A 27998-nucleotide genomic window follows, 5' to 3' on the forward strand; every position below is an offset into this window, starting at 1 on the left:
GGAATAATAATTTTCAAGATATTAATGCCCATAACCCCAAGATAAGGCATTTCTGAGAGTGTAAACATTACACAAAATATAGGGTGAATATTGGAATTTACCAAAAAAATATTTTGCATGTCTCAAATCTTGAGCAAAATCTGAGACGGTGCAGCAACCATTTTCCTGGATTTGGTCTGATTTGACACGGCATGGCCCAACTTCTTTTATGGTTACACCTGCTTTTATATACAAGAAAGAAATCTGCAGCAAACACCATACCACCATGTTACAATGTTACTGCTACCCCCAACATCTCGGATTTTATACTGGCCAGACAACAGAGATAAACGTTCAAGCACATCCTCTCAGCTGACAAAATTGTTTTATCTAAGAATTTACAATAAGTTGGCTACATCACTGAACAAAGCTGATTTAGACTAGAGTATGGGAGTTAAATTCATGTTTGAGTGTATCTAGCCTACATGTGTTTTTATGCTGGTGGTGAGTTTCAAAGAGAAACATGTCTGTGTCTGTCTTGCAATTCAGAAATTGTGAAAAAGAAAATAACACCACTCACAGTGGACTCCCTGAAAGGAATGCCTGGGGAATTGGCAATGAGTCCTTGACATAAATCTTGTTTGCAATCATGATCTCAGAGGAAATGTATCAATGTTATGCTCTGCTCACATGCAATAACACAATGGTTAATTTAGTAGGCCCAGATAATCTTTGCAATTTATTTTTCTCTTTTAATTAAATTCTAGAATTAAATCCATGGGCCTAGAATTAAATTAGTGTGCCTACGTGGACCTTTCCTTTGACCCTGTAACTTTGACCTTTTACGTACAGGAAACGTCACACGAGTAGCAGGATGTTTACTCTGATTAAAGATGGGTCAGGCATAGCCAGCTAGCTTGCCTTCTTTTTCTCGTTTGTTTGTTTTATTTTATTTTTCTGTATTTTTAGCACTGCTTAGATTATTAGCTAGCTAAATGGAGACCCCAGGTTTAGCATGAAACTGCGGACTCACCATGACAGGTAGTATTTTGTACTAAAATGCATTGGTCAACATTGTATGCAGGTTAGCTTACAAGCTAGCCACTGTCATTTCTGCATAGCGCATCAATGGCCACTAACCTAGACTGGTATATTGACATAATTCTGTGCAAATGAACTTTAAAGCCAAAATACTACACAGAAATAGCCCATGTTCACAGCTGATGTAAAATTAGTCACAATATAGAAATGATACAAGCCAAACGTAGCTGAAATAGCTAGCTAGCATCCTTCTAGCTAAATGTGTAAGTTAACGCTGTAATTTGCTGCCATGCTGGAAACTCCGTAGACTGTCTGTTTGGCAAGTAACATTAGGTTATAACCTTGTCAAAGTATAAAGTGGGTAACGTTAACGACCTATTTCCACCGCCACTGTCAAATGAGAAATTCAACTAACTTGAAAGCTAGGAAATGTCAACTGATTTTCGAGTAGCGTACGACGTAGCCAAACGGTATCTCATACTCTCATGGGATCATGGATTAACTTGGCTTTGGCCTGTTTTGTGTCACATTCAACCTTTTATTTCCTTTTACGCATAGAAGAAATTCCTACGAGAACCGAAGAGCGTTGAAACTGAGGGAATCTCCCATTGTAATGCAGACTAATTCATCAGAGACGCACACTCCTTCAGGAAATGGCTTATCCCTAACACTGCAACCAGAGCGACTCCCGAGGACACCCAACACGGATGGTTCTTTCAACACATTGGAACCAGATGATGTCCGTGTCTCCATGACTGGCTCATCGACAGGACCTAGCGGGAGACATGCATCGCGCAGAACCCGAGCAGGTTCTCACAGTCACTCGCATACCCATGGACACAGCCGCCCCCATCCTCAACCCGAACCCGAGAACGAATCCATCGATTCCGACTTGGAGAATGGAGAGCCGAGCACATCGTTCTCTGAATTTCGTTACCTCTTTCGCTGGATTCAAAAAAGTCTTCCGTTCATAATCATTCTCTGTGCTAAACTTATTATTCAACATGCATTAGGTATGTACTCTACATACACACTATGTTGATCACTGATGTGCAACACATGTTAAGTTATGAACACGTGGCTTGGTTCAATACTTCAACTAATAGGTATGATGGTTGCCTTTTAGGGCTTGCTGTTGGAATTGGCTTGTTTACAACTTTTGTATATGTAAACAAAAATATTCAGACCCAAGTGTTTGTCCAGGTAAGTCTACCAACCGTAGTGACAGAAGTAGGCCTAATCACTTACGTAGCTTACATTTGAGTAATTTCAGATGTTGTGTTCTAGGATCGACGTTCAAAGTTTCAGTGTGTTTGGCTCTTGCTGTTCCTGATATCTTCCACACTCCTGGTATACTACGCTTTCCTCAGCGATGCACTTTACTACTGGTAGGAATGAATTTACAAATATGGATAGTTTGACAGTCCCCTTTACATTTAACTCAACAATTCACTCATTTTTGTTGTGTCATTTCCTTTTCCTTTTGTTGTCATTTCCTTTTTCTACAGTCTCATTTTTATGAGCCCCAGTATCGAGCCCTTGGGCTTCTGGGAAGTCTTATGGGCTGTCGGGGTGACCAACTTTGTTGCAAAGTTCATCTTCATGGGATTAAAGTGCCTTATTCTCCTGCTCCCCACCTCCATGGCTGCATACAGGACTCAGGTGAGGATAACCAGTAAAACAAGTCCTACAAAGTAAAACCAGTCCAGCAAAAACATAACATTTACATTACATTACAAACATCTCCCCTTTCCTCAAAAACAGAATTGTCAAACAGTGCTATAACATGCAAATGCTGAGTGACTCTGGCAGTGTAATGATTTGTCAACGTAACTGTCACTGTGCTCCCTACAGGGGAAATGGTTTATGATGACTGAGGAGGTTGGGCAGGTGTACCAGACATTGGTGCCCCTGCCAGCCTGGTTTCGTTACCTGGTGACCTACCAGGAAGAAGATGGTCGCACCGGCCTGACCCTGGGTATCCTGCTTGCTTTGGTCTACCTCATACTGAAGGTAAGAACAGATTCCTTCAGAATGTCACTGTGGTCATACATTTAGTCTGTTTTGGGTTTCAGTCAGGTTTCATTTCCCCAATGTGGACCTCTTCAACAAATAAGTTTTTGTTTTCCCAGCTTTTGGGACTTTATGGACAATGGGGTTCTCTTCAGAAAACAATTACTATCTTTCTCAGCAATGAGGTAAGCACCTTCATTGCACTCTGGAGTGTCTGTGTTATGTTGAATTTCTTGCAGTGTTCTTGCACTATTCATGTTCAGTGTTCTGTTTCTTTTTGTGCTTACCCTGTTGTATCTATTCTATAGAATAGTGGCGCCGCCGCCACCAAGAGTCAGTGTGCTGACGCAGGGGATGTGTGCCCCATATGTCGGGCAGAGTATAGAGAGCCACGAGTCCTCCTGTGTCAGGTACAAACATTTAAGAGACACACACACACACACACACACACACAAAACTATCAGAATTATCCATAGTAATTGATGTGCTTGTGGCTGAAAACATTATTTTTGTATGTCTCCGAAAGCATATCTTCTGCGAGGAGTGCATTGCTTTGTGGTTGAACCAGGACAGGACGTGCCCTCTCTGCAGAACGGTCATCACGGACAAAGTACACAAGTGGAAAACTGGTGCCACCTCTGCTTACTTACAAATATACTGATTGTGAAAGGAATGAAGGATGGAGTTGTAAAGGAGATGTTAAACATGAGAAAAGCCACCTCATTGTGTAAACCACTTGACTAGTGTGGTTGGGCACTAGGCACAGTGTCATGAATGTGCTGTCTGGCAGCAATACTCCTCCTCAGTGCACAAAGGGTAACCATCCCCGCCCTCAGTGTTGCTCAAGGGCTGTGTGTGTATCTCTGGCTGGTTGGGGTCAGTCAGTCTTAGTGCAATTTGCACTCCAATGTGATATCATAACCTCCCCATTTATCTTATTATTACAAATCCTTTTCTGACCCCCCCCCCCAAAAAAAATACTGTTTAATGTAGTGTAGTTGTTTGTGCTTTTTGTTTTAAGTAATAATTCAGTGAGGGGATATTCAGTTTGTAAGACTATTTTTTCGTTCATGTATCCTCAGGTGCATATGAGGTGATGTAAAAACATTTATGGGAGCTTGTTATCATGTTGGGCTAAACCATTAGAGGAGCTTTCCAGTCAAGTTGAGCTAGACCATTTAGGGGGTGTTTTTTTAATGGGGGGAGGGCATCATGGTTACTGTGGGTGTTCTTTTAAAAGTCCATTCTTGGACCTTAACACCTGGATTACTCTAGGAGCAAGGAGTTGGTTTGGGGACGCAAGAAATGGGCTATGAATGGCGCTTTATGTTTGCTCTCTTTATTATTGAGCGGTTTCAGTTTTTTTTTTTATCCTCTCTTGGTTTCCATGATGCTTCATTGTATTTTGTGACTAGCTGTCATAATGATCCTACAAATCTTGCCTGATTTATACATTCATTTCTCATCTGTGATCAACTTTACTCATTGATCAGCATTTGAAATGAAACTTCGAGGAATCTCCTTTCCTAACAAATCTGACTACTTTGTGTATTTAAAATTTGCAGTATGTGCAAACATGTTAAAGACTCAAGGATGTTGATGTGATTTATTTTTCTATAAACATGTACTCACATATTAAAAAGAAAACCAAAGAGTTAAGGGAGAAGTAGATACATCTATTTTCTTACCATGTCCCACAGTATAGTTGGATCATGTACAAAGTGTTTTTTCCTAAATGATATATTTCACATTAATAAATAAAATGCATTTGATTGATTATATCCTCATCTTTTACTTGGTCTTGTATTTCGATTAAACACAAATTTTGTCAGGCAACAGAAGATCAATATGAACATATTTTTTATTCAGCAATTTACATCCATTCACTTGCAATATCAAAAGTTTCAAGGTCCAAGAGATTCATCAATTCAACATGACCATCTTTCATACCAGTGTTATTGCGAGATATTTCTTCAGATGCGCTTTCACAAACAGGCCGAGTGGGCCTGTAAAGAACTGGCTACAGTGTCTGAAAGAAATCAATCGGAACTCACCTAGATTTTTTTTTTTTTCCTTTAAACATAACACACACCAGTCAGTATACATCCAAGGTACAGCCAGTTTTAGGCCTTTTTTCCCAAGCATCTTTGCTTATGCTCAAAAGGCCAAGCAGATCCATTATCTGAATAGTTTCACTTGGGTGCTGAAACCCCAGTGGCGCCTGTGCATAGTGCATTATCATAGGGCAGACAGTATAGAGCGCCTTAACTATTGAGAATTGAAGTCCACCCTAAGCCAGACACTAGCGTGAGAATAAAGGTTAATTACAGTTTTGAACTGACAATAGAGTTAGTCACTTCAAAAAAGAAATCAATTTTAAGATCTATGAAACATGTAAAACTATATACAAATTAAGATTCCCATGGTGAAAAGTGAGGTGTTTTGTTTCGAGTATATCATTACACTCAAAGACAGAAGGCAAGTGATGTGAGTGTGTTAAGACCGAGCTCATCAACTCTCATACAAAGCAAACTACAGTAATGGAGTTCAGAGTTTTAAGCAAAGGTTCTGGTGAAGACTGCACCAACAGCAACACCCAGTTTACCTCAAGTCAGTGTTCTTGGTGTCCTGTCCCACCACTGAAACACCCTTGCAAGCTTACCGGTAACTATTTGCTGATGTGAAGGTGTATACCCACTGGAGAATTGTTTCTGCTCACCTATAAATCACTAGTTCATTTCTGCTTACCAGAAGGTACAAAACCACAGGAAGTCCTGATGTCTTGAAAGAAAAATATATAACAGTGATATTGATAGGTCAACAGCAACAACTGTATGTGTGCGTGTACGTGTGACTCAAATGTGAGGGAAACCATTTCTCCATCGTCCAATTATTTTGACATAATGTGCATCCATAAATGGAGAATACACATATAGTGCCAGGCCCTATAGGCACCTGCAAAATGCAGTTCCCCAAAAACTATGTTAACATGGCAGCAAGCCAAGAGTTGGTCACGACTTAACGAGGTCGGCTATCTTTCAAGCATAGTGGAATGAGTGAAAAGTGTTGGAAAGCTTTAGATTTTTAGGTGCAAACTGCAGAGAAGCACACTGCGAGTACAGATACAGAGCACAAGATACAAACCAATACAACAGCAAATCAAAGACTACAGACAAATTATTGAACCTACAATTCTCATCTCTACAAACACTCGACACCTGAAACAAACTGTATCCTTGCCGTACAAGACGTCAGGACCTACACTATATTTCAGGAGCAACCTGGAGAACTTCTAATTGTTCATCTGTTGTCTTGGTACGTCTTCAACCTATCATAAGCATTTCATTCAGGGGGCAAGAATCCAAAAGCAAAACAAATTGTTCTGGGAGGGATGTCATGCTAAACTAACACTGACTTACTCACAGCAAACATAGCTTGTTAGTTGCATAGTGCAGGAAATACAGCTGTTAAATGGCACTTGATTAAATAAAATACTTAAAAACATCAAACCTCGCTATCTTAATAAATATGAAAACAAAATCCCAGGCAGGCAGTGCGAAAGAATTCCAAACCTTTGGAGTGTCAGCTGTGTAGTATGAAATTTGTGTCAATATGCCGATGCCAACATCCGCTGCACATTTCATAAATTAAACAGACAATGAATTACAGTTCAGACTCCTGTAATTCAGGAGTTGCTCCAAGCCTAACAATGCCCTTGTTCAAACGCATAATGCGTGTTTGGTTCGACCAAAGAATCCAATTGAGAGCTCCATTGGGAATTCCATTGAGAGCTGTCAAGTGTTGAGAAGAGCCGGTCTTCATACGCAGACTTCTAAATGTCATAAGTCTAGTTTATTTTTTTTTTTACATTTTTTTAAATTATTTTTTTTTAAAAAGAGTAAAACTGAATAACTTATATGTAAAGTAATTAAAATTACTGCAAATTCAAATCATGAACAGGCCTGCTTTCAATCTAGGCTGGACTATTTGGAATTGCAACGACTTAACACAAAAAGCTTGCAAATTCAATTAAATATATGTAGAAGATTCAAAGGGGGAAATATCTCATAATGTGAAATGACAACAGTAAATTACACTGATCATGTCTTTAAAACAAAATCATCATGTTGGGCCCTAAAAGTGAAGGATGAATGTCTTGGTTGAGGGTATACACCTTTAAAAGAACAAGATTCAAACACAGTAGACATACCAGGAGCAGATACCAACACAATTATGTGTGCACTAACTTTCTCACTTTGCCAGATTATGCAACAAATTAGAAAAAGAATGGAAATGGAAACACTTAAATTACTAAAATGACCCTCCAAAGGTCTCCATTGTAATGGTGCCCTGCGTGTTCATTTCAGCCATTATGAATACATTTGGGTGCTAGTTGATCACCACTAATGAACATCTCTCATCTTATGGCTTCTCCCAAATTCAGTCAGTCAAAGATACAGCAGCAGTTCAGGTCATCATCAACCTCATACAGTAACAGACATTTAAGACAAAAAAAAAAAAAAAAAAAAACCAAACACACATCTCGCAGTGACTTCAGCTTCTGCTCGCGTTCTAAACATGCAGCTTGTGTAGAATCATCGTTGCAGGGTTACTGAAGAAAGACCGTTTTCACACAGATCTATAACATATGGTTCCAGGTTTCATACAAGGCTCTGACTTGACACAACAGAGAAAAGGTCCATCTTTTAGAGCAAGAAGAGTACTCCCCCCCCCCCCCCCCCCCCCGCCCCACAACAGCTATTTGTGTAGCTAAGAACGAGGTCATGGAACAGAAATGTGAGAGGTAGGCTGAAACAAAGTCACAAGTCTTGAATCCTTGAGGCTCATAAAGGAACTGTGGGTATACAGCATTCAATATCAACAACTCATAATAAAGGTGTTTGCTTTCACTTTCACAAGCAAAACCAAGAACTCGTCGACTGACCACATACATTCGACCAGCCCAGCGCGCATCTGTCAAAGTTATTCTTCTATACATAAAATTACGAAAGCTTTTAAGTTTGTCACCCAGATATCAATCTGAAACAAGTCATGAGTCCTAGCGGAACTGCCCAAGGAATCCCCAGGGAATCATGCACATCTCAATACTGTTGTCGAAGAGTTTGGGAGTGTTTTCAAGTCTTCATTTCAAATGACCGTCAAAAGTATTTAAAGCCAGCGTACATTCTACAAAAACAAGGAAAAATAAAGAAATGAAAGCAACATAAGTAAAGCATATTGATCGCGTCCAATCCATCAAGAAATATTTGGAAAGCAATCAATTAGATGAAACTGCATGAAACAAGGTCAAAAGTTACCAGAAACAGTCTTCCATCCTCACCAATGTCCATGTTTCCAGAAAATAAAAAATAAATGTGGTTTTGATCTATGTTTTCTATCAACTAAATACAGTATGATAGCCCAGGCCACATAACCAAAATAAGGCAGGGGTGTTAAGTTTCCCTCTTTCTTTTTCTTTCTAAAAAAGCCCATTGCCCCACTCGGTTCTTAAGTGATAGACTCATGACAAAGTGATTTACGCGTGTTTCGTCCAGCGTCAAAGCCTTCCGCGGAGCGGCAGTGTGGAGTGCCCCGGGCTGGGCCTCTCGGAGTATTTAAAGCACCAGTAATCAGAAGCTAGTTTTTTTTTTTACACGCACGTACGTACGCACGCACGTACGCACGCACGCAGAACACCGGGGGTTTTGTCCAGCGGCGTCCGCCAAACCTCACCAGCATGTGCAAAGCGCAAAAGGCAAAAGGGAGACCCAGAGTCTGTGGCATGCTGGAGTTTTTCTTTTTTCTTCTTCTGCTGCTTCTTCTTCTTTTGCTTGCCACATCTCCTTCGTCGTGCAATTCATGATGGGAGCAAGACTGTTCAAGATCCCCCCCCCCCCGTTGAAGCTCCTCCTTTCACGGCCTCCTCATTGGTCGGTTCAAAATAAAAAACAAAACAAAAAGGGAGGCTGGAGGTGTCGGCGACACACAAGGGGCCTTCTGGGTAATTTCATTAATTCTCTAAAGTGTCTTCCGGTTAAAAAAACACAACAAACAAAACAAAAGAAAAAATAAATGGTGGAAGAGCAACTCGCTAAGAGCGTCCAGCAGGCTGAGTGAGGCGCCGAGCTGAGCCGTGTGTCATAGATTCATGCGCAAGTGTTCCGGCCGCTTGGACAGCATGGGGTAGGCTTGCTTGCGGAAGGAGCCCACGTCACCACCCAGGGGCTTCCGGATGGGCAGGGGGGCAGACACCTCGTTGGAGGAGCTGCTGTTGCTTAAGTCCATCTGCTCCACGGCTGACACGTCCATGGGTTGCTCGCCGCTGGGGGACAGCAGGGCGGACGAGGAGGAGGAAGCAGCGGCAGCAGACCCCGGCATAGGAGGGCCTCGTGGCCAGCAGTCACCCCCAGCAAACCTGATGGGGCTGGGGGAGAGAGAGAGAGAGGGGGCACATGGTGATAACATATGATGATAAACAATGCCTTATATCAGGGGGTTCCCAACCTTTTTTGGCAGGTGACCCTATTTTGATGTCACATAAAACGCTGGCAACCCCAATCATTCAGAGAGCGCATCTCATCTCTGCTGTAACATCCAGTTGAGAGTGATATATTTCCCCAAATGTCATAGCAAGCTAATTTGTTTGTCTGACTACCTCGCTTGGGGCCTATTGCACAAAACTAGGATAAGGGATTAAGCCGTGATATCTTGGTTATCCTGGCTCAATTTATCCGTGATCCAGTTGCACAAAAGCAGGATAGGGGGCAGCAGGATATGTTATGGTATAAGTTACCATGGCGATTTATTCTGTGGAGCTAGCCTGCTCCAGACCAGGCTAAGTTCCCGGATCTATTTCATCTCATCCCTTATCTCAGTCAGCAGTCACCACAAACGGAAACCAATAGTTATTCCACTGCCCACTACACATTGTTATCACATATACCTAGACCCACTGTCATTATTTAAACGTTTGTGATCATTAATTAACTCTTACATACTCACCATTCCCGACCTGTCATGCGACAATGTGACGTCATGGGAGTGCCTAACCATTTCGCACGTAGTGGTCGCGGCACTAGCTGCAATATTAACGTTGTCTGTAAGCTCCACAGATCGTGGCAAGACAATTGAATTGATTGTGGACTTCTTGCCGGGCAATGTAACTTCTTGCCGGGCGGGTAACTTAACTTGAATAGTAGTGTTGCGTGGATGTGTAGAATATCTGAATGAATGTGTGTTTCTCAATGTTATAATCTATACAACTGTATACATGACTAAGTTTGAATGGAGCTAGCTGGGCATTGAACTGGGCTGAATGGACTGAGAAAAAATATTTTGAGGGGCAGCCGTGGCCTACTGGTTAGCACTTCGGACCTGTAACCGGAGGGTTGCCGGTTCGAACCCCGACCAGTAGGCACGGCTGAAGTGCCCTTGAGCAAGGCACCTAACCCCTCACAAAGCACACACTAATCCCTCACTGCGCCGGGATTAGTGTGTGCTTCACCTCACTGTGTGTACACTGTGTGCGGTGTGTGTTTCACTAATTCACGGATTGGGATAAATGCATTGACCAAATTTCGCTCACGGGATCAAAAGAGTATATATACTTACTTATACTTATACTTAATATTCTCCTAAACAGAGGTGTTGCTGTTTGTTGCTGTTGTGAAAAGGCTATCGCTACCTACTTCACACCGTAGAAGAAGCAATGAAGCCGCTAGTTGCCATGGTGAATCAGTGAATCTGTGATCGGTGGCGGGGTCTATTTGAGGGAGCCGTGAGCGCGCACTTATCCAGGATAGGTTTCACCTGGCTTGATGAATCCGTGTCTGCTCATCCTGGCTTGGTCTTTGTGCAACCAATTAAGCCTGTACGCTCTTGTTTTGGATTCATTGAGCGCAGCTCAGTAACTTATCCCGGATGTCTTAATTCTGCTTTTGTGCAATAGGCCTCAGGTTGCTCTGCTGCTTTGTTTGGAACGTTGATCAAGCATTATTACCCATCATTATCTCATGCGGGATGTCTAAGTTAATTTTTACATAGCTAGACTTTAATGAAGGATCCGATTAGTTACTCAACTAGAACATCATGGGTGTTTTCATATTTTTTATGTAATGTACAGTTGTGCTCAAAAAAATAGCAGTGCCTTTAGAAAAATGAGTAAATGTCATTCTTCAAACAAATTGTACTTTCATGAACACAGATGCATTGGGGACACAGTACATTCTATTCCAAAGCAAAACAATTGGACAAAGTCATCAAAACTTACATAATAATAACGATATTTCATAGAAAGTCAGAAATGCCATGTTCAAAGAAATAGCAGCGTTGCCATCTTTCCTTGGAAACTCAAAAATGTACTGTACAAACTAAGAAATTCTTAATAAGTGAACTTGGCTGAGTATCCTAAACTAATATTTTGCTGCAAAACCACGGTTTCTGATAACTGCTTCACATCTGTGGTGCATGGAGTCAACCAACTTCTGGCATCGTTCAACAGGTATTGCAGCCCAGGTTAATTGTACTGTATTCCACAATTCCTCTTTGTTTCTTGGTTTTGCCTCATGCACTGCACTTTTTATGTCAGCCCACAAGTTTTCTATGGGATTAAGGTCCGGAGATTGTGCTGGCCACTCCATCAGTTATGGTTATGGTTATGGTTATGGATTTAGCAGACGCCTTTGTCCAAAGCGACACATAAATACAAAACAACATAATCATATTTAAAATTGAACAGGGAACAGATTAAAATGTAGGTCAAATATAGTAATGCAATTTTTGATGCAGGCAGCTCACTGCTGAATCCTGTTCATATGGAACCATGCTTTTGCTCGCTTGCTGGTGTGTTTCGGGTCATTATCTTGTTGAAAGGTCCACCTCAAAGGCATTTCCTCTTCAGCATGACCTCTTCCAGTATGTCAGACGCCCTGCAAACACCGAATTCAAGCCACAGTACTCAGTGAAGACAATTAAGCATGGTGGTGCAAGCATCATGATATGGGGATGTTTCTCCTACTACGGTGTTGGTCCTATTTACCGCATACCAGGGATCATGGATCAGTTCGAGTAGATCAGGATACTGGAAGAGGTCATGCTGCCATATGCTGGAGAGGAAATTTCTGATCCATGATCCGTGGTATGCGGTAAATAGGACCAACACCATATTAGGACAAACATCCCCATATCATGATGCTTGCACCACCATGCTTAATTGTCTTCACTGAGTACTGTGGCTTGAATTCGGTGTTTGCAGGGCGTCTGACATACTGGAAGAGGTCATGCTGAAGAGGAAATGCCTTTGAGGTGGACCTTTCAACAAGATAATGACCCGAAACACACCAGCAAGCGAGCAAAAGCATGGTTCCATATGAACAGGATTCAACTGATGGAGTGGCCAGCACAATCCCCGGACCTTAATCCCATAGAAAACTTGTGGGCTGACATAAAAAGTGCAGTGCATGAGGCAAAACCAAGAAACAAAGAGGAATTGTGGAATACAGTACAATTAACCTGGGCTGCAATACCTGTTGAACGATGCCAGAAGTTGGTTGACTCCATGCACCACAGATGTGAAGCAGTTATCAGAAACCGTGGTTTTGCAACAAAATATTAGTTTAGGATACTCAGCCAAGTTCACTTATCAAGAATTTCTTAGTTTGTACAGTACATTTTTGAGTTTCCAAGGAAAGATGGCAACGCTGCTATTTCTTTGAACATGGCATTTCTGACTTTCTATGAAATATCATTATTATTATTTCAGTTTTGATGACTTTGCCCAATTGTTTTGCTTTGGAATAGAATGTACTGTGTCCCCAATGCATCTGTGTTCATGAAAGTACAATTTGTTTGAAGAATTTTGACATTTACTCTTTTTTCTAAAGGCACTGCTATTTTTTTTAGCACAACTGTATATATATTTTAATGTAATGTACTGGTCAATTGTAAGATACCCAATATTTCAGTCGACCCAATTTGAATTTCAGGCAACCCCACATGAGGTACTAACCCCAAGGTTGAGAAATGATGCCTTATATAAGATGATACAAAACCAAACCATAATTTAACGTCCATCAGAGACTCTCTCTGTTGGTCTCTTTATGCTTATTTGTATCCGTTTTGCAAATATTAGCTGAGTTTTCCCAAGGGTCAGGGAGTTCATAAATCTACTAGGAGTAAAGCCTACGAGAAAAAAAACAAAAACATGCAACGGATCACAACACCAACAGTGGCTCTTAAAGCACACAATGTGCAAACTGCTGTGGTTTAAAATGATCCGTGCAGAGATAAATGCTCGGCAATGACAGACAGTCGGCTGAAAGACATTACCCATTAAGTAAGCGTAGAAAAGTGCTATTTGAGTCAACAATGTGTATTTAAACTACTCTCTGGTCTGCGCTTACGGTCACTGCTAGTCTGACAGTGGCCAGCTGGGAGCCTCTTTCCAATGAAAAGCCACGCGCAGGAAAACAATTACCTCACTGGTGTCCGCGGGCTTTCCAGAAACTTCCGTGGGGACCGGACTTTTGGCTCGAAGCAAAACTTCTCCTTAACGTTCTCAAGCACGGACGGGGCCACATACGTAAAGCCCTGTTGAAACAGACCAAAAAAAAAAAAAAAGAAAAACAAATCAGAGGGAGATATTCAGACCAGCCTGTGGTTGGAACTGCACAGCACATCCACATGGCAAACAAAGAAATGATATGAAGCGTAATGGAGGAAGATGAGCAATGAGAATGAACATAATGTGAAAACAAATCACGCTATTTGCCGGAACAAAGTTTCCATTTAAAAGGAGGGGGAGAGGGAACCCACCCACACACACTCACACACATATGAAACACATTAACCATTTCTCGTAAGAAATAAATAAAAGAAGACCACCTGGTCTTCAAAAAACAAACTTGAAAGACGGAGAGTAAGCTCACCAGAAAGACTTGGTTGGCACTTTCGCTAAGAGTGGAGTCGTCAGGGCTGTCCACTGGGGTCTGGCTGGTGAATTTGGAGTCAAACTGACTGACGTCGTCTGCCGATTGCTGTAAACATCAGAACGAAATAATCATTCAACTACTGAAACAAGTTAATACACAACAGCTCAGAGTTTCAACCAGCAGATCCCCAGTAAAGTTCTACAGCTTCTTGGTGAGGGACACTGATCCGCCTCCAGAAAAATGAGGTCCTTGTCTAAGCAGTCATGTGATTGATATGACATTATCTTTACCACGTCATGGGTAACATCTCTAACCTGACTCACGAAATTCATCTGGAGTCAGATGAATTTCGTCAACCAAGTCAGGTTATAACATCTCTACACCGTAGTAAATATGTGCTTACCAGAAAAGGCTTGAATGGAGGTTCAACTTTGCGGGCGAGAAGATCATCCCAATTAATTTGCCTGAAGAAGGAGTGGCCCTGAACATGCAGGAAACATGGATGCACAATGAGGACATGAACAAGTAAACATACAAAGTAGCAACCAGACAAACATAACTGAACCAAAACTGTTAAAGGTGCCCTGCCACACAAAACCGTGTTTACTTGTATTTTTTTAAATATGTTAGGTCCATATGTGTGTGCTGTCATGAATGTGAAAATGTTTAAAAAAATGAATGCATTTGCTAGATTAGCAGGTTTAATGCCCATTTGGACAATGCTAGTACTCACTAGCCAAGCTAAGTTCATGCCATGAAGCTAAAATTAGTTGATAACAGCTACCATTGTGGCAGTCTACGACCAGTGCCTAGTCTGTAAGTAAAACGTTATTGTCAACTCACAACTCAAGCTAAAATTAGTTAATAACGGCTGTCATGTTATGGACGAAACAGACTAGCTGTTAGCCAATCAGAGTTAAGCAGCTAAGCTAGTTGAATATTAATGAGAACTAGCGCAAATCGAGCTGAGTCTTCCTGCAGGCTTTCTATATCACGCTAGAATGGCTTGAAACAAGGTAACCAAGGGATTTTTTCCACAAAAAAATGTTACAGAGTCCATGGTAGAACTTCAGACATTACCAAAAAGTAATGAAATATGTGTGGCAGGGCACCTTTAAAAGCACAGTGGCTTGCATCACAAAGCTCTCATTACACCTGAGAAAGGGAAGAAGCAGTATGATGTGCTGTGTGTAAATTTACAAGTCTCTACAGCATTTCCTGGCTCTGGCCAGCAGAGAGCGTGATTCCTGTTCAAATGGTTATGCGTGCGTGCGTGCGTGCGTGCGTGCGTGCGTGCGTGCGCGCATGTTTACCTGCACCTCCGATGCATCTCCTGGCCCGGCACCCAACCGCAGGGATGCATTTCTCTTTAGCAGCTAAGGGGGGGGGGGGGTGTCAAAACAAAACAAATACAAGAGTTACTGGCAGCTCCGTCCTCCGCTGACTCAGGATTCAGCTGTGAGAGTACTGGAAAACTCAGTATCACATCAGGAGACTGAGGATACGAGAAGTCACTGGAAACCATTGCCCAGCACAATCCTACACCCATCCTTTCTACTCTCCTGAAGCAACATGTTAATTGGCTGGAACTATTTATGGCTCTATCCGAAACCACCTATATCTGTTTCTCATTACAGAACCAGGATTTGGTTTCAACGCACATCCTGAACAAACAACTGGATGACTCAATTCAATTTGACGCAATTTGTTGAATTTTCCGAAAAAGTTCATGGGGTTCAAATCTTTGCACTCTGCACATTTAAGGGGATGGATTTCTAGCGAAATGGATGAAACATTTACACAATACTTTTACATTGTGTTAAGTGTGGTCAAATAAACCTCAACTAATTATAGCTCACCTTTTTCAGAAGATCCCTAGCCTCGTGTGTGAGGTAAGGTGGAAGGTTGAGTTTGCACTTCAAAATCTTGTCAATGGTCTTCTTCCGGTTTTCACCAGTAAACGGTGGCTATAAAAACACAAATGAGAGGTCACATCATTCCACTCTCTGAAAGGTGAGGGTTATTCTATGGACCCTTTCAAGAGAGTTCCATTATCAGCATCATAGTTGGCCCCACAAGACTTCCTTTTTAACATTCCATATGTTATCTTAAAGCAGAGGAAGTAGATTGGGGCCCAAATAGAACGTTCATGCATTGTTTTTGTTTACCTTGTTGAAAGGGTCCATAGGTAACAAATTAAAGCTGCAGTAATGAGTTTTGATTGACAACTAACCCAAACTACTGACAAGGCCAACAACAATAGCACAGCTGGCAGTGTTAAAAAGGCTCACTAGAATGCTAACTAATGTTGTTTATCAATATCAAGTAGTTTATCAAGTAGTTGAGAACACCGTGTTGTGAAAGCTTTTTCAGCTTTCATAGGTTTGCGGGTTCAGGTGGACCAGACTTGGACCACAGTATCTCAAAGCGCATAACACAGGGTATCCGCACATTTTTCAAGTGCAAATTTGAAGACTTTTAAGACCTTTTCAAGACATCTAAATGGAAAAATTAAGACTAACACGGCAAAAAAAGATAAATATGACAACTAAAAGCTGTTTTTTTTAACTAACTTTAACAGCCACCCCATTTTGGATGTGTACAGAAGTTACCAAATATAGTTTTTGGGGGAAAGAAAAATAATTGTGTGAATCACCTTCACAGCTATGAATGCCCAATTTTAGGGTCTGGGCTGCTTGCTTTTGGTTAGCTGAGGCTGACTGTTCTGTTCTTCATCTGTGTCTGTAGTAGCCTTGCATGTTTCTGCTGAAAAACTGCTGGTTTCATCTCAAGCACGCACGTATTATGAACGCATTTACAGACTTTTTTTTTTTTATGTAGCCAGTCGCCGACATTTAAAAAAACGGAATATGCGGTTATATTTCACAACTTTTGCTGGGAAGTACTGGGAAAGGCTGGCGAGCAAGCCGCAGACAGATCAGGGTATTCACATCCCTGTTGGGTAAGCTAAGCCAGCAACACATGCTGGAGAGATGCAAACAGGTCAACATGTATTTCCTCCAGTGAAATTGCTTAATTGTAGGCTACCATTTTTTCTGTGAGGCCTGGTCGCAATTTCCCCGCAACATTTTATTATTTTTCTGTGCGGTGGAAAGTAGCAACGTTGAGCTCCCCCACACATTGAGTACATCCCCGATCTGCACTCTGCAGCCAGGGGCTTCTGCGAAGGTAGCACACAGTTGAAAGTGGCACACAGTCTATGAACATGGGACGACATATTCCTATTTCGCCCAGGGTGCAGGAATGTCTTCCGCCAGAGACTTTCTAATGAGGAGACACAGCACTCAAAAAATCCTCCATAGAAATGCATGGGGTTAGTTTGTAACGCCAATATGGCCGTTGTCTACACATATCCCACCCCTTCCTCGGCAAAACGTTGACATGTAAATACATTGAGCCAATCATGTGGTGTGTTGTGAAGACATCTTGCCAATCATGTGTTGTGAACTCGCCGCTGGAGCAAGATTGGTGTCGTGAAGCCTTGCGCACGCACATTTCTGCTGAATAGGATGCCCAATGAGTGCTCAAAAAGCGTTGTTATATGGCCGACGAGTGGAGGGACTTGCCTAAAAGGACTTTGCTTCCGCCAGCCCTGACACCGGTCACTTATAAAATTGGGTTAAAAAAAAAAAAAAAAGTACACAAAATATGGCGCTCGGCGATCTCATACAAAAATTGAATACCTCCCTTTCGAAAATCCAAGACATTCCAGACAATTTAAGACTTTTTTACCTGATAACATAGGTAGCTAGTTGGAATTGTAAGGGTTTGTTTACAGGCCTTTCACATGGCCCTATACCAAGACAATTCATTTGAGCAGGATGATGAGCAGTCTAGCTGTTTTATAAAACTTGCCTGCTCTCAAATGACAGCATTACTGCGCCATCTTTTTAACACATACTCGCGTGAACTCTCTGCGCCTTGTTCATCTGATCTTATCAAAGTACACCTTGTAATATTCAGACACAATATCACCATGATGGCGACCCAGTCTCAACACAACAAGCTTGGCTCTGATTACGGTTTGGCTGGACTCCTTACCGCCCCTGTCAGCATGTCGTACATCAGCGCTCCCAGACTCCACCAGTCCACTGCCCTATTGTGGCCACTCCGCATCAGGATCTCTGGAGCCCTGCACCAGCCAATCATCAACATTTAATGCATGCACAACTTCCGGGACAATGACTAGCCTATGTATATATTTGCCACAATAGCTTTATGGACTTAGTCATTTAGATAGTCATTTAGATCATCTGCAAGTTTTCAATGTTAAAAAAATAAAATTAGATTTCGAGGCCATGGCATTCATATGAAAAAGATATTGCTGCATGCTTACATGTATTCTATAGTTCCACAGAATGTGTGCGTGACGGTGCCATCATGGATGGACTCTTTGCAAAGCCCAAAGTCTGTCAGCTTCACATGACCTACAGAGAGAGGAATCACAGAGGACACAAGGCTACTGTTGGCTGATTTAGCATCACCACATAAGTCCAAAAATGTATCTGTTGTACGTTAGGAGCAAAAACAGACACCAGATGGAGACAAAAAGAGATGGGAAGTACAGTAAATGTGCAGCAAATGGAGTGTGCCGTTTTCAGCAGGACTAGAAAGGAAAACCTTCTTACTTACCCTTGTCATTAAGCATGATGTTCTCTGGTTTTAGGTCACGGTAGATGATCCCCTTCTGATGAAGGTGACCCAGTGCCATAGAAATCTCCGCCAGGTAGAAGCTGATTAGGACAGAGGAGATAAACACTGAACTGTCTGCAGTTACGTCAGTATTGTTTTTGTTTGGTGAACTTTCATGTTTTCATTTCAGTGAACTTTCACTGGGTTACGAGGTTTTTTGCAACTGGGTAAAAGAGCAATAAAACCATCTCATCAACTTAACAAATCAATCAAATAAAGACCATAGGCTACTAGATTTAGAACAAAATGTCAAAATGTGGGGTCTATTTCTGGGGAAGGGATAACTAATTCAGGCCTGCGCAGGGTATGCAGTAGGCAGCACATTTTCAACCCCCAAACCCAAGCGCTGCGCTGCCAATGCTGTTGGCTCTTGGCCCTGAAGGGTTACAGAGTTGAGAGCTATTTGTGTGTGTGTAACACTGGCGGGTACAAAAAGCTGCATATGCGGCATTACTTAGGGACTTCCAGAGCATGTTGCGCAACGCTCCCCACCCAACACACACACACACACACACCGCATGTCTGTGTACAAAACAAGGGCGTGAGGACTCCAGGTCTCAAAGGGCCTGCGGTGCTTTCTGCCCTTCTTCTGCGTGCGTGCGTGCGTGCGTGCGTGCGTGCGTGCGTGCCATCCATCTCCTCCTGTCTCACCATGCCGTGTCCTCCATGAAGATGCCCTCTCTCTCCAACTGCATGAAGAGCTCACCACCTGCATTTACAAAATGCACATTAACAACTCAAAGACACACTTATCCTTAGAAAAAAGAAAAGTATACCCTATTAATGAAAGTAACTTGTGTGTCTGTGTGCAGGTGTTTGTTTTGGGGTGTGAGTTTTGTTTGTCGTTTCGGTTTGTTGTCCGTGTGCTGCTTGCTCACCGCTGAGGTACTCCAGGATGAGGTACAGCTTCCCCCCGGTCTGGAAGGCGTAGATCAGGTCCACGATGAACGGGTGCTTCACCTCCTCCAGGATGTTCCGCTCAGCTTTAGTGTGAGCCGTGTCCTTGGCATTCCGAACAATCATTGCCTGCCATGACCGGAAAACAAAGAAAAGAATGGACGTTAATGTCAACCCTCAATTATGGATTCACTAGTAGAAGGGTTATCCTCAAGTGAGATCGGATCATAATGCCACTGTTTTAATTAAAATACATATAGCCCACTGATCTTTTCAAGAAACTTAGAGAAATGAATTAATGAGATAAAAATAAAAAAAGATCAGACATATCTCCAGGAGTATTTTTGTCTTTGAATAAGTGTCCATGTAGCAGACCAACAACAGCGTGTCCAACAGCAAACAAGATCATCACAGGGCTTACTCATTTTGAGAGGGGGAGACAGTTAAGTTTATGACCCTTTCCTCTTGGCCAGAGAAAACGCCCAAACATTTTCACACGGTAGCATTACCGGCCTAATTACAGCCTCCATCTTGTAAGTCATAGACACGTGGTGGGGAACGGTAATCTAAATCTGGAATCTGAAGTATTCTAAGCATCCAAACGACGAATACAACACTGTAACTGTTTCTGGAAAATTGAGCCACCCCTGTACCACAAGTATGCGCATGCACGCACACGCGCACACACACACCTCTAACGCTTGCACCGTCACATCAATATCAAAGGCCATATGAAACCAAACCTAGCGTTGGTGCATAAGATTGACAATGAGGACAAGCCGAAGGTTATCACAATAAATAATGTCTATGTTCTTCATATAACCACTCTGGCTATGGACCCTTTCAAGAGAGTTCCATTATCAGCATCATAGTTGGCCCCACAAGACTTCCTTTTTAACATTCCATATGTTATCTTAATGCAGAGGAAGTAGATTGGGGCCCAAATAGAATGTTCAAGCATTGTTTTTGTTTTTATTGTTGAAAGGGTCTATGGACCCTTTCAAGAGAGTTCCATTATCAGCATCATAGTTGGCCCCACAAGACTTCCGTTTTAACATTCCATATGTTATCTTAATGCAGAGGAAGTAGATTGGGGCCCAAATAGAACGTTCAAGCATTGTTTTTGTTTTTATTGTTGAAAGGGTCAAGGGCCAGCATCAGTAAAAACTGGCAGTTTGCCTGCTAGAGGGACGCAGATGAACAACGTCAGGTCTGACAATACTACTGTACATGTGCTGAGAGCAGCTCTACACAGTGACTGGGTGGAGAGGGGAGGGAAAGAGAGACTGAGAGTTCTTGGGATGAAGTTATATTTGGCAGCATACTCTCCATGCACCATCAAAGTCTTTTATCGTCAACCTTGGGAATAGAAATTTACTTAAAGAAAAAAAATATAAAAAATTGCTGCTCTCCATGCATGATAGCTACAGTAAATACAGGCCCATACAAACCATAAACATAGCCCCAACATTCTGCTTCTGGGAAGCACAGCAGTTGTCAATTATATAAATAAGGGCATAGAGGGCACATGGGAAAATAGAAAGAACAGCAATCAAGCAGGAGATTTCGAGGGAAACTATTAAATTCCTCTGGACTTACAGCGAGTTGCTCATTAAATCCCTGCATTTACCAGTTTAAGGTTGTGCCTTCATGAGCCTCAGGAAGCCATGAAGCCTGACCTCCATTCCCACTCATACAAAAGGAAAGATTATTTACCACCATCATGCTGTAAAGTAAAGTGGGAATGGGAGCAAAATGGTAGTCAAACCTCTAGTCTATTCCATCCCCTGGCCACCTAGTAGTGACATTAGTGTTAATCTTCTGCTATGGCTCCAGTGTGAATACAAAACACAAGATTGTCATGTTCAAGAAGGGCAAGGGGGGAGGAAGGACTTTCATTTACTTCATTTACTGCATTGATATCAGTGAGCTTTTGCCCCATTGACATCCTATTATCTCTCTCAAGGTCAGCGCCCATTGGTTCAGTGGTGGGTCATGGAATTCATCCAACATTCTGAAACATCCATGTTACCGGCAAAGCGGTGAAAACAAGACATTAATTATGTAGAGAGTTTGAGGCATAAAACGAACAGTAGCATTTCAAAGCAATTTAACTGACAGTGGTATACATCACTGGTATAGTACATAATACTATCCTGTATTTTTTTTTTTAAATCAGCCAACTATCTGCTATGTACTATTAGCTTTGGTTATAAGTGACAAGGATTGCTAAAGAAATAAAATCAAAGCTTCTAACCCACAGGGCCATAAGTGTTGCCTAACATTGTTGAAGGCTGTAAAAACACTCGGTTAATTGAAAACCAAGCCATTTCTATGGACCTGAGACTCAAGAAATAGAACCATATTCAAAACACTGCCGTGACTCAGACTTGACGGGCGTCAGATGTCATCAATGCGTGTTGGCCTTCAGGATTATTTCATGGCTATGTGAAGCCCTTTAACATCATCTGGTGGTTGTGATCATTGTGAATGCAAATCTTCTGTTGTGCTTATTTTGAGAAATTAAACTTTACATCAGGCTATGCTTACAAGTCTACATTTAAATGGCATCCATTTCAATAAATAATATAGCCCACGATAGAGTCTCCTTAATTTCATCGCTCTTCATCTCCATCGCTGCTTAACCCTCAAATATAAGTAATTATGTAAACAGCCAATTAGTCCATATTAACACAGCCTAGCAACTGCCACCTGTTAAGATGGTTCCCTAAACTAATTCATAACTAGGTTAACTGGCATAAGACCTCACATGTTTTACATATCTTGTGGAGATTCACATTCCACAGCATACCAATATACCGTATTTTCCGGACTATAAGTCGCATTAGTCAAAAAATGCATCATGAACAGGAAAAAACATATAAGTTGCACCGGACTATAAGTTGCAGAAATGTATTTCACAAAATCCACAAAACACCACTAACCACTCGGTGAGTTGCACAGTTTTGAAAACGAACGTTAAGGGTTGTTTTAAGGACATGTTTGTGCATGCCCATAGGCAGCCACTCTGAAGTAGTCAAACGCGATTCAAAACGAGTCAGAAAAGTCGAGACAGGACCCATCGTCAAAATTTCGGTGTCCACCACTCTAGTTGATCCAAAACAAACCAGAAAAGGGACTCAATGTGCTAAATACCGGAATTTTCCTTTAAATGCTCACGAGAGAGAAAAAAATGCAGTTTTAAAAGGATGTGACCGAAGCAAGCCAGGCGATAGGCCTATAGGTCCGACAGTAATTGTAAAGCAATTTACAAACGATTCACTGAACAAAAATGCTGATATGGTACATGAACATTTTGCTCCAAATGTGGAGAATGCAATCAAGCATTTTGGGCGATGTGGAGTCACAAGCTGGCAGCAGATTCATTTACGTTTGGACTGTTTGATTATATTGCTAAATATCGGGACTGATGACCACTGAAATCTGTGGGGTATTTGATGGTTCACTTTATTAAGTTTCATGTATGAAAGAGTGTCGGGATTTCCATCCGCTTATTGCGAGATAAGGCATCCGCTTTCATTCATTCATGGAATGTGTGCTGCAATGGAAAACTTATTCCATATAGCCAAAGAGGTCTACGATAGCCTAAATTTAGTTCTTTTTTTAATTATGCATGATTTACTTTTTTATAAAATGTGTAGGCTGATGCCTGGCAGCAACAATTGTGTTTAAATGTACCGGTAGGTTACTGCTTTAGCCTCTAGCTCAGAAGGTGGCGGCATGCGACTGGTAGCTTGAGAGCAACATGTTTGGAGACTCATACACAATATAAAATAAATTTAAATTGAAAACAAAATTATTACTGGCCTTTATTTGTCCGAATCTGAGGCCCAGCTATGAATAGAATCCCGGCCATAATTTGAGGATTTAGGTATGCACGTGTGTTTCAGGCATAGCGCAAGAACCAATATCTGACTGAACGTGCACAGAACTTGTGCATTTGAGAGTGCTCCTTCCCAGCTGTAGACGATAATGTTTCATGTAGGGTTCATGTCAGTATATATTTTTTCATATATTATTATATTCAAGTTGCACCTGACTATATGTCGCAGGACCAGCCAAACTATGAAAAAAAGTGTGACTTTTAGTCTGGAAAATACGGTAGTCAGGTGGGAATACACAAACCTGTGACTTTACCAATGTGAAAAACTAAGTGGAAATAAAAAAAATTCTAACAATCTCTCCTGTGTTGTTTTTAGCTGGTACATCAACAGGTTTCATATGTTAAAGAGACTTTTAACGGCTCTGACTGTATCTGGGAGTATGTTGGCCGTAAGTGTGAGTTTAACATCCTGAGTTCTCACACTGAAGTGCCAGGAGACTGTTTGGCATGATCACTCCCCATCCCCCCCCCCCCCCCCTAATGATTGACTTGCTGACTTCTGCCCGTGTTCAAAAACATAGACATTTACATTTGTTATTGTAAAGGCCTCCTCTCACTATATACTGAAGTCACAGCTCAGATGAACAGCTTGTAGACACCCCCACACTTATCAGATGTAATTACCTCTTAAACACCACCTACTAACAACACTTCTGATTCACAGTTGTAAACAATAGTGACACTATCTTTCTCCACCCACCTGTTATATCATAGCGGGAATGACAGAGAGGCTTAATGCAGAACACACCCAAACGCACTGGTGAGGATAGCAGTCACCTGGCACACTAAACTTTCCCTCTGATGTTTTGAGAACACTGGCAGTTATAAACAATTCAGTTACCTTCTTTAGAACTTTCATGGCAAATATTTTTCCAGAAGCAGCTCCGGCCACTTTTCTGACTTGAAAAACCTAAAAATAGACAAAAAACCTGGTTGTTGGACAATACACACACCTCTAAGACTGAAACAAAAGGTACGCAAAGCCGAAGAGGGAGACAGCAGATAATAGAGCAAAAGAAAAAGCATTTCCACACCTTTCCATAGCCCCCTTTTCCTAACACACGCAGCAGCTCAAAGCACTCAGGACGAATCTGCTCCGTGCCTTTGTTGACGCTGTCCTCAGAGATTTCAAATTTTTCACAGTCATCCATGTCACTAGAAAACAAAAGAAAGCAGTACAAAGACATTATGGAAATAGAAAACAGTAAGGGTTTCCCTCACTCCAAACATTTTCCTGAATAAATGTCAAAGGCCAAAGAAATACTCACAATTCAAAGCTGCTGGACTGCTCCATACATTCGCTAAGGCGAGTCTGAAAAAAAAAAAAGGCAAAAGTGTACATGTTACACACGGAAAGATGTTATATATGGAAAGATTGACAAGGTCGATTTTTTTCATTACTATTATAGACCACGTGGCTATTTATTAAATCCAAATACATGCAATGTAAATATGGAAACAACAATAATTTTCTGTAATGAAAAGAAAACACTATAGTTATTGCCAGAAGGATTTTCAAACCTTTATTAGGCCTAGCTACTACATTACATTGCAACACGTTGCAGGTCTTCAAGTTCAGTACCTGAGTGTCTAAATGAGTTAAGAAGATGTGTAGGGATGGGATTATGATAGATCAGTGAATATATCACTACTTTTAATGGCACACCGTTAAGCATGCCGCTGATTCGGCATGTTTTGGGCCAATCGCTAGGAAAGCCTGTAAACATGATAAGGCATGATCACCGGTAAGTGTCGACAGCAAATGTCAGCTAACAAACCACCAATAACGTTAACGTTATCACTATCTAGAAACTGCTAACGTTAACAAACACAAACAATGAGTGGGAATTCCAGCCAATCAAACCGTAAAATTAATGTCTAAAGATGCAGCAGAGCTAAGTTAGCTAACATAAACGAAGTGGCTACGATTAACGTTTACATTACTATTCCCTGCAGAAAACTGTTTAAAATAACTTCACGTAAAGTAAAATCGTATGGTCAGGTTAGTGGTGTCTTGATCCTGAACCATTTAAACATGTTGATACTTTATTAGTAACTATGTAACGTTATAACTAAGCTGTATCTAACGCATAGGTGTTTAGCTTCCTATCTAACGCTAGCTAGTCAACTTAACAGTAACGTTATCGTTGAGCCAGTGTTAACAGTAGCTAGGCTCTTTAAAATTACAGTGACACCATGTTGGGGTGGTGCAATGTTGTCATGATACTCTGAACTTCCCTATTTTAAGTTAGAGCGGCGTTCCCTAGATCGCAAAAACTTTCATTTCAGTTGGCATGAGATTTTGTCTTATATGCCATCTCAACACTGTTAACGTTACTGTTAGCCAACATTAGTTAGCTATTAGCCTATGTAGCCATCGTTAGCTATAGCAAAATGTGTTGCCTTCAGGCCCGCGCCTGTTCCAAGTCTGAGCGATGCCTTTGACAAATTTCCTTACCCCATCCTCAAGCTCATCATCAGAGACATTTTCCTCTGGCTGGTCCAAGTCAATATCAAACACGCCCGCCATAGCTTCAGACTCTGATTGTTCTCTTCGGCTTATGGTGCTTGTTCCCCGCCTCATGAAAATCTACACACTACCGCCATAACCGGCTACTACTATGCCCCATGCGCACTGTCAGTAGCAAATAGCAGTCAAACAAAATTCCTGAGAGGGAAAAAACAAAGCAACTCTTGACGCGCAGTTCTTGCGCAGGCGCATCATTTCGGCAAACGTTTTTCACATCTCTTATCAATACAACATTTCTTGCAATTGTTATATTTTTTCCCTACAGAGCATCTGCTTCTGCTATGATTTGTCTGTGTTATGATCTTGTGCCAAATGTAACCTAAAAAAGAATGTAGATGAGTAAAGTGAATGTTCAGTTTAGCATGTGGTGCATAGACAAGCAAGTAGGCAATAGAAATGATTGTTTGCACATGCACATTAAAACCTCTCTCACTGATCGTAGGGTTTGTACAGCGCCATGGCTGGTCTGTGGCAGTCGACCTCCGGCTGTGTGCTGCAGCCCTGATACACAAAAAATGCTTGCGCTCTCTCTCTCTCTCTAGGATAGATAGATAGATATACGTTTATAGGCATAATAGGTTTTGGTGCCAACCTGAATGCACGAAAATTAACATGACTGACTGGCTAAACAAACAAACAAAAATAAACAGATAAAGATAAACAGATAAACAAAGATATGAGTCTAGTGTGTCTTGATTGGAAAAAAAACTATATAGAAAGTATTTACAGCGCTTCACTTTTTCCACATTTTGTTTTGTTACAGCCTTATTCCAAAAAGGATTAAATGTATTTATTTCCTCAACATTCTACACATAATGACAACAAAAAGTTTGTTTGAGATTTTTTCACATTTATTAAAAATAAAAAACGAAAAAATTACTTGTACATAAGTATTCACAGCCTTTGCAATCAAGCTCAAAATTGAGCGGTGCATTCTGTTTCCACTGATCATCCTTGAGATGTTTCTAGCTTCCACCTGTGGTAAATTCAGTTGATTGGACATGATTTGGAAAGGCACACACCTGTCCCACAGTTAACAGTAGCCTATGTCAGACCACAAAACAAGCATGAAGTCAAAGGAATTGTCTCGAGGCACAGATCTGAGGAAGGGTACAAAAAAAAAACTAGAAAATGTAATTTCAAGGAAATTGCCAGTGCATGAAAAAGCAAAACATACATTAACATACAATGCAAAACAAACTCTTGGTTGGAAACAGTTGTGGGCAGAGGAAACAGTTGGTGGGAGTCAACAGTTTGAATGGCTGATCAGTTAAACAGTTGGATAGTTTAAATTGTTAAATTATTTAGTGAAGACTTTTATTTTGAAAAAGTTGTGGGAAGAGGAAACAGTTGAAGACAACTGACAGTTGAAATGGGTGAACAGTTACAGTGCAACCGGAAAGTATTCAGACCCTTTCAAGTTTTCCACATTTTGTTATATTTCAGACTCATCTTGAAATGGATTCAATTCGTTTTTTTCTCATCAATCTACACACAATAATCCAACACTCCACAAAAAATCAGGTGTTTGGAGTGTTTTGTAAATTTATACATTTGAAATATCTGAAATATCCCATTTACATAAGTATTCAGACCTTTTGTTATGACACTTGCAATTGAGCTCTGGTGCATCCTACTTCATCAATGGTCCTTGAGATGCTACAACTTGATTAGAGTCCACCTGTGCCTAAATTAATTAATTGGCCATTATTAGGAGAGGCAGACATCTCTTTATATACAGTCTCACAGTTGATGGTGTATGTCAGAGTGAAAACCAAGCCACAAGGTCGAGACAATTGTCCGTAGACCTGCGAGACAGGGTTGTGTGAAGACACAGATCAGGGGAAGGATACAAAAAAAATTCTGCAACATTGAAAGTGCCCAAGAGCATGGTAGCCTCAATCATTCTCAAATGGAAAAGTTTGGAACAACTAACAGTCTTCCTAGATCTGGCCGCTCAGCCAAACTGAGTAATCCGGAACGAAGGGCCGGT

At 41.3% G+C, this 27998-nt stretch overlaps 2 protein-coding genes across 3 annotated transcripts; one reads left to right on the top strand and one right to left on the bottom strand.

Annotated features, from left to right (window-relative positions):
- The first annotated feature begins 840 nt into the window (after nt 1-840).
- Nucleotides 841-4814, top strand: rnft1 (ring finger protein, transmembrane 1). 2 transcript variants are annotated; one of them, XM_042092576.1, is made up of 9 exons: nt 841-1020; nt 1579-2033; nt 2147-2223; nt 2308-2408; nt 2529-2682; nt 2875-3033; nt 3153-3218; nt 3342-3443; nt 3560-4814. In XM_042092576.1, the coding sequence occupies exons 1-9, from the start codon at nt 995-997 to the stop codon at nt 3692-3694; spliced, it is 1275 nt and encodes a 424-aa protein (XP_041948510.1). In that variant the 5' UTR covers nt 841-994; the 3' UTR covers nt 3695-4814. The 2 variants fall into 2 exon arrangements, with proteins under 2 accessions (XP_041948510.1, XP_041948511.1); XM_042092577.1 differs by having other exon boundaries at nt 1582-2033.
- Nucleotides 4815-4876: 62 nt separating this feature from the next.
- LOC121709308 (ribosomal protein S6 kinase beta-1-like) lies at nt 4877-26472 on the bottom strand. Its single transcript, XM_042092575.1, has 15 exons — nt 25934-26472; nt 24744-24787; nt 24510-24630; nt 24317-24385; nt 19553-19700; nt 19326-19383; nt 18615-18715; nt 18319-18409; nt 18024-18114; nt 15821-15928; nt 15275-15337; nt 14365-14442; nt 13959-14066; nt 13508-13620; nt 4877-9457 (listed from the first exon to the last, which is right to left on the bottom strand). The coding sequence occupies exons 1-15, from the start codon at nt 26057-26059 to the stop codon at nt 9172-9174; spliced, it is 1605 nt and encodes a 534-aa protein (XP_041948509.1). The 5' UTR covers nt 26060-26472; the 3' UTR covers nt 4877-9171.
- Between the last annotated feature and the right edge of the window lie 1526 nt (nt 26473-27998).

This window comes from Alosa sapidissima, chromosome 5 (genome assembly GCF_018492685.1).
Source record: "Alosa sapidissima isolate fAloSap1 chromosome 5, fAloSap1.pri, whole genome shotgun sequence".
In the NCBI taxonomy this organism is placed as follows: Eukaryota; Metazoa; Chordata; class Actinopteri; order Clupeiformes; family Clupeidae; genus Alosa; species Alosa sapidissima.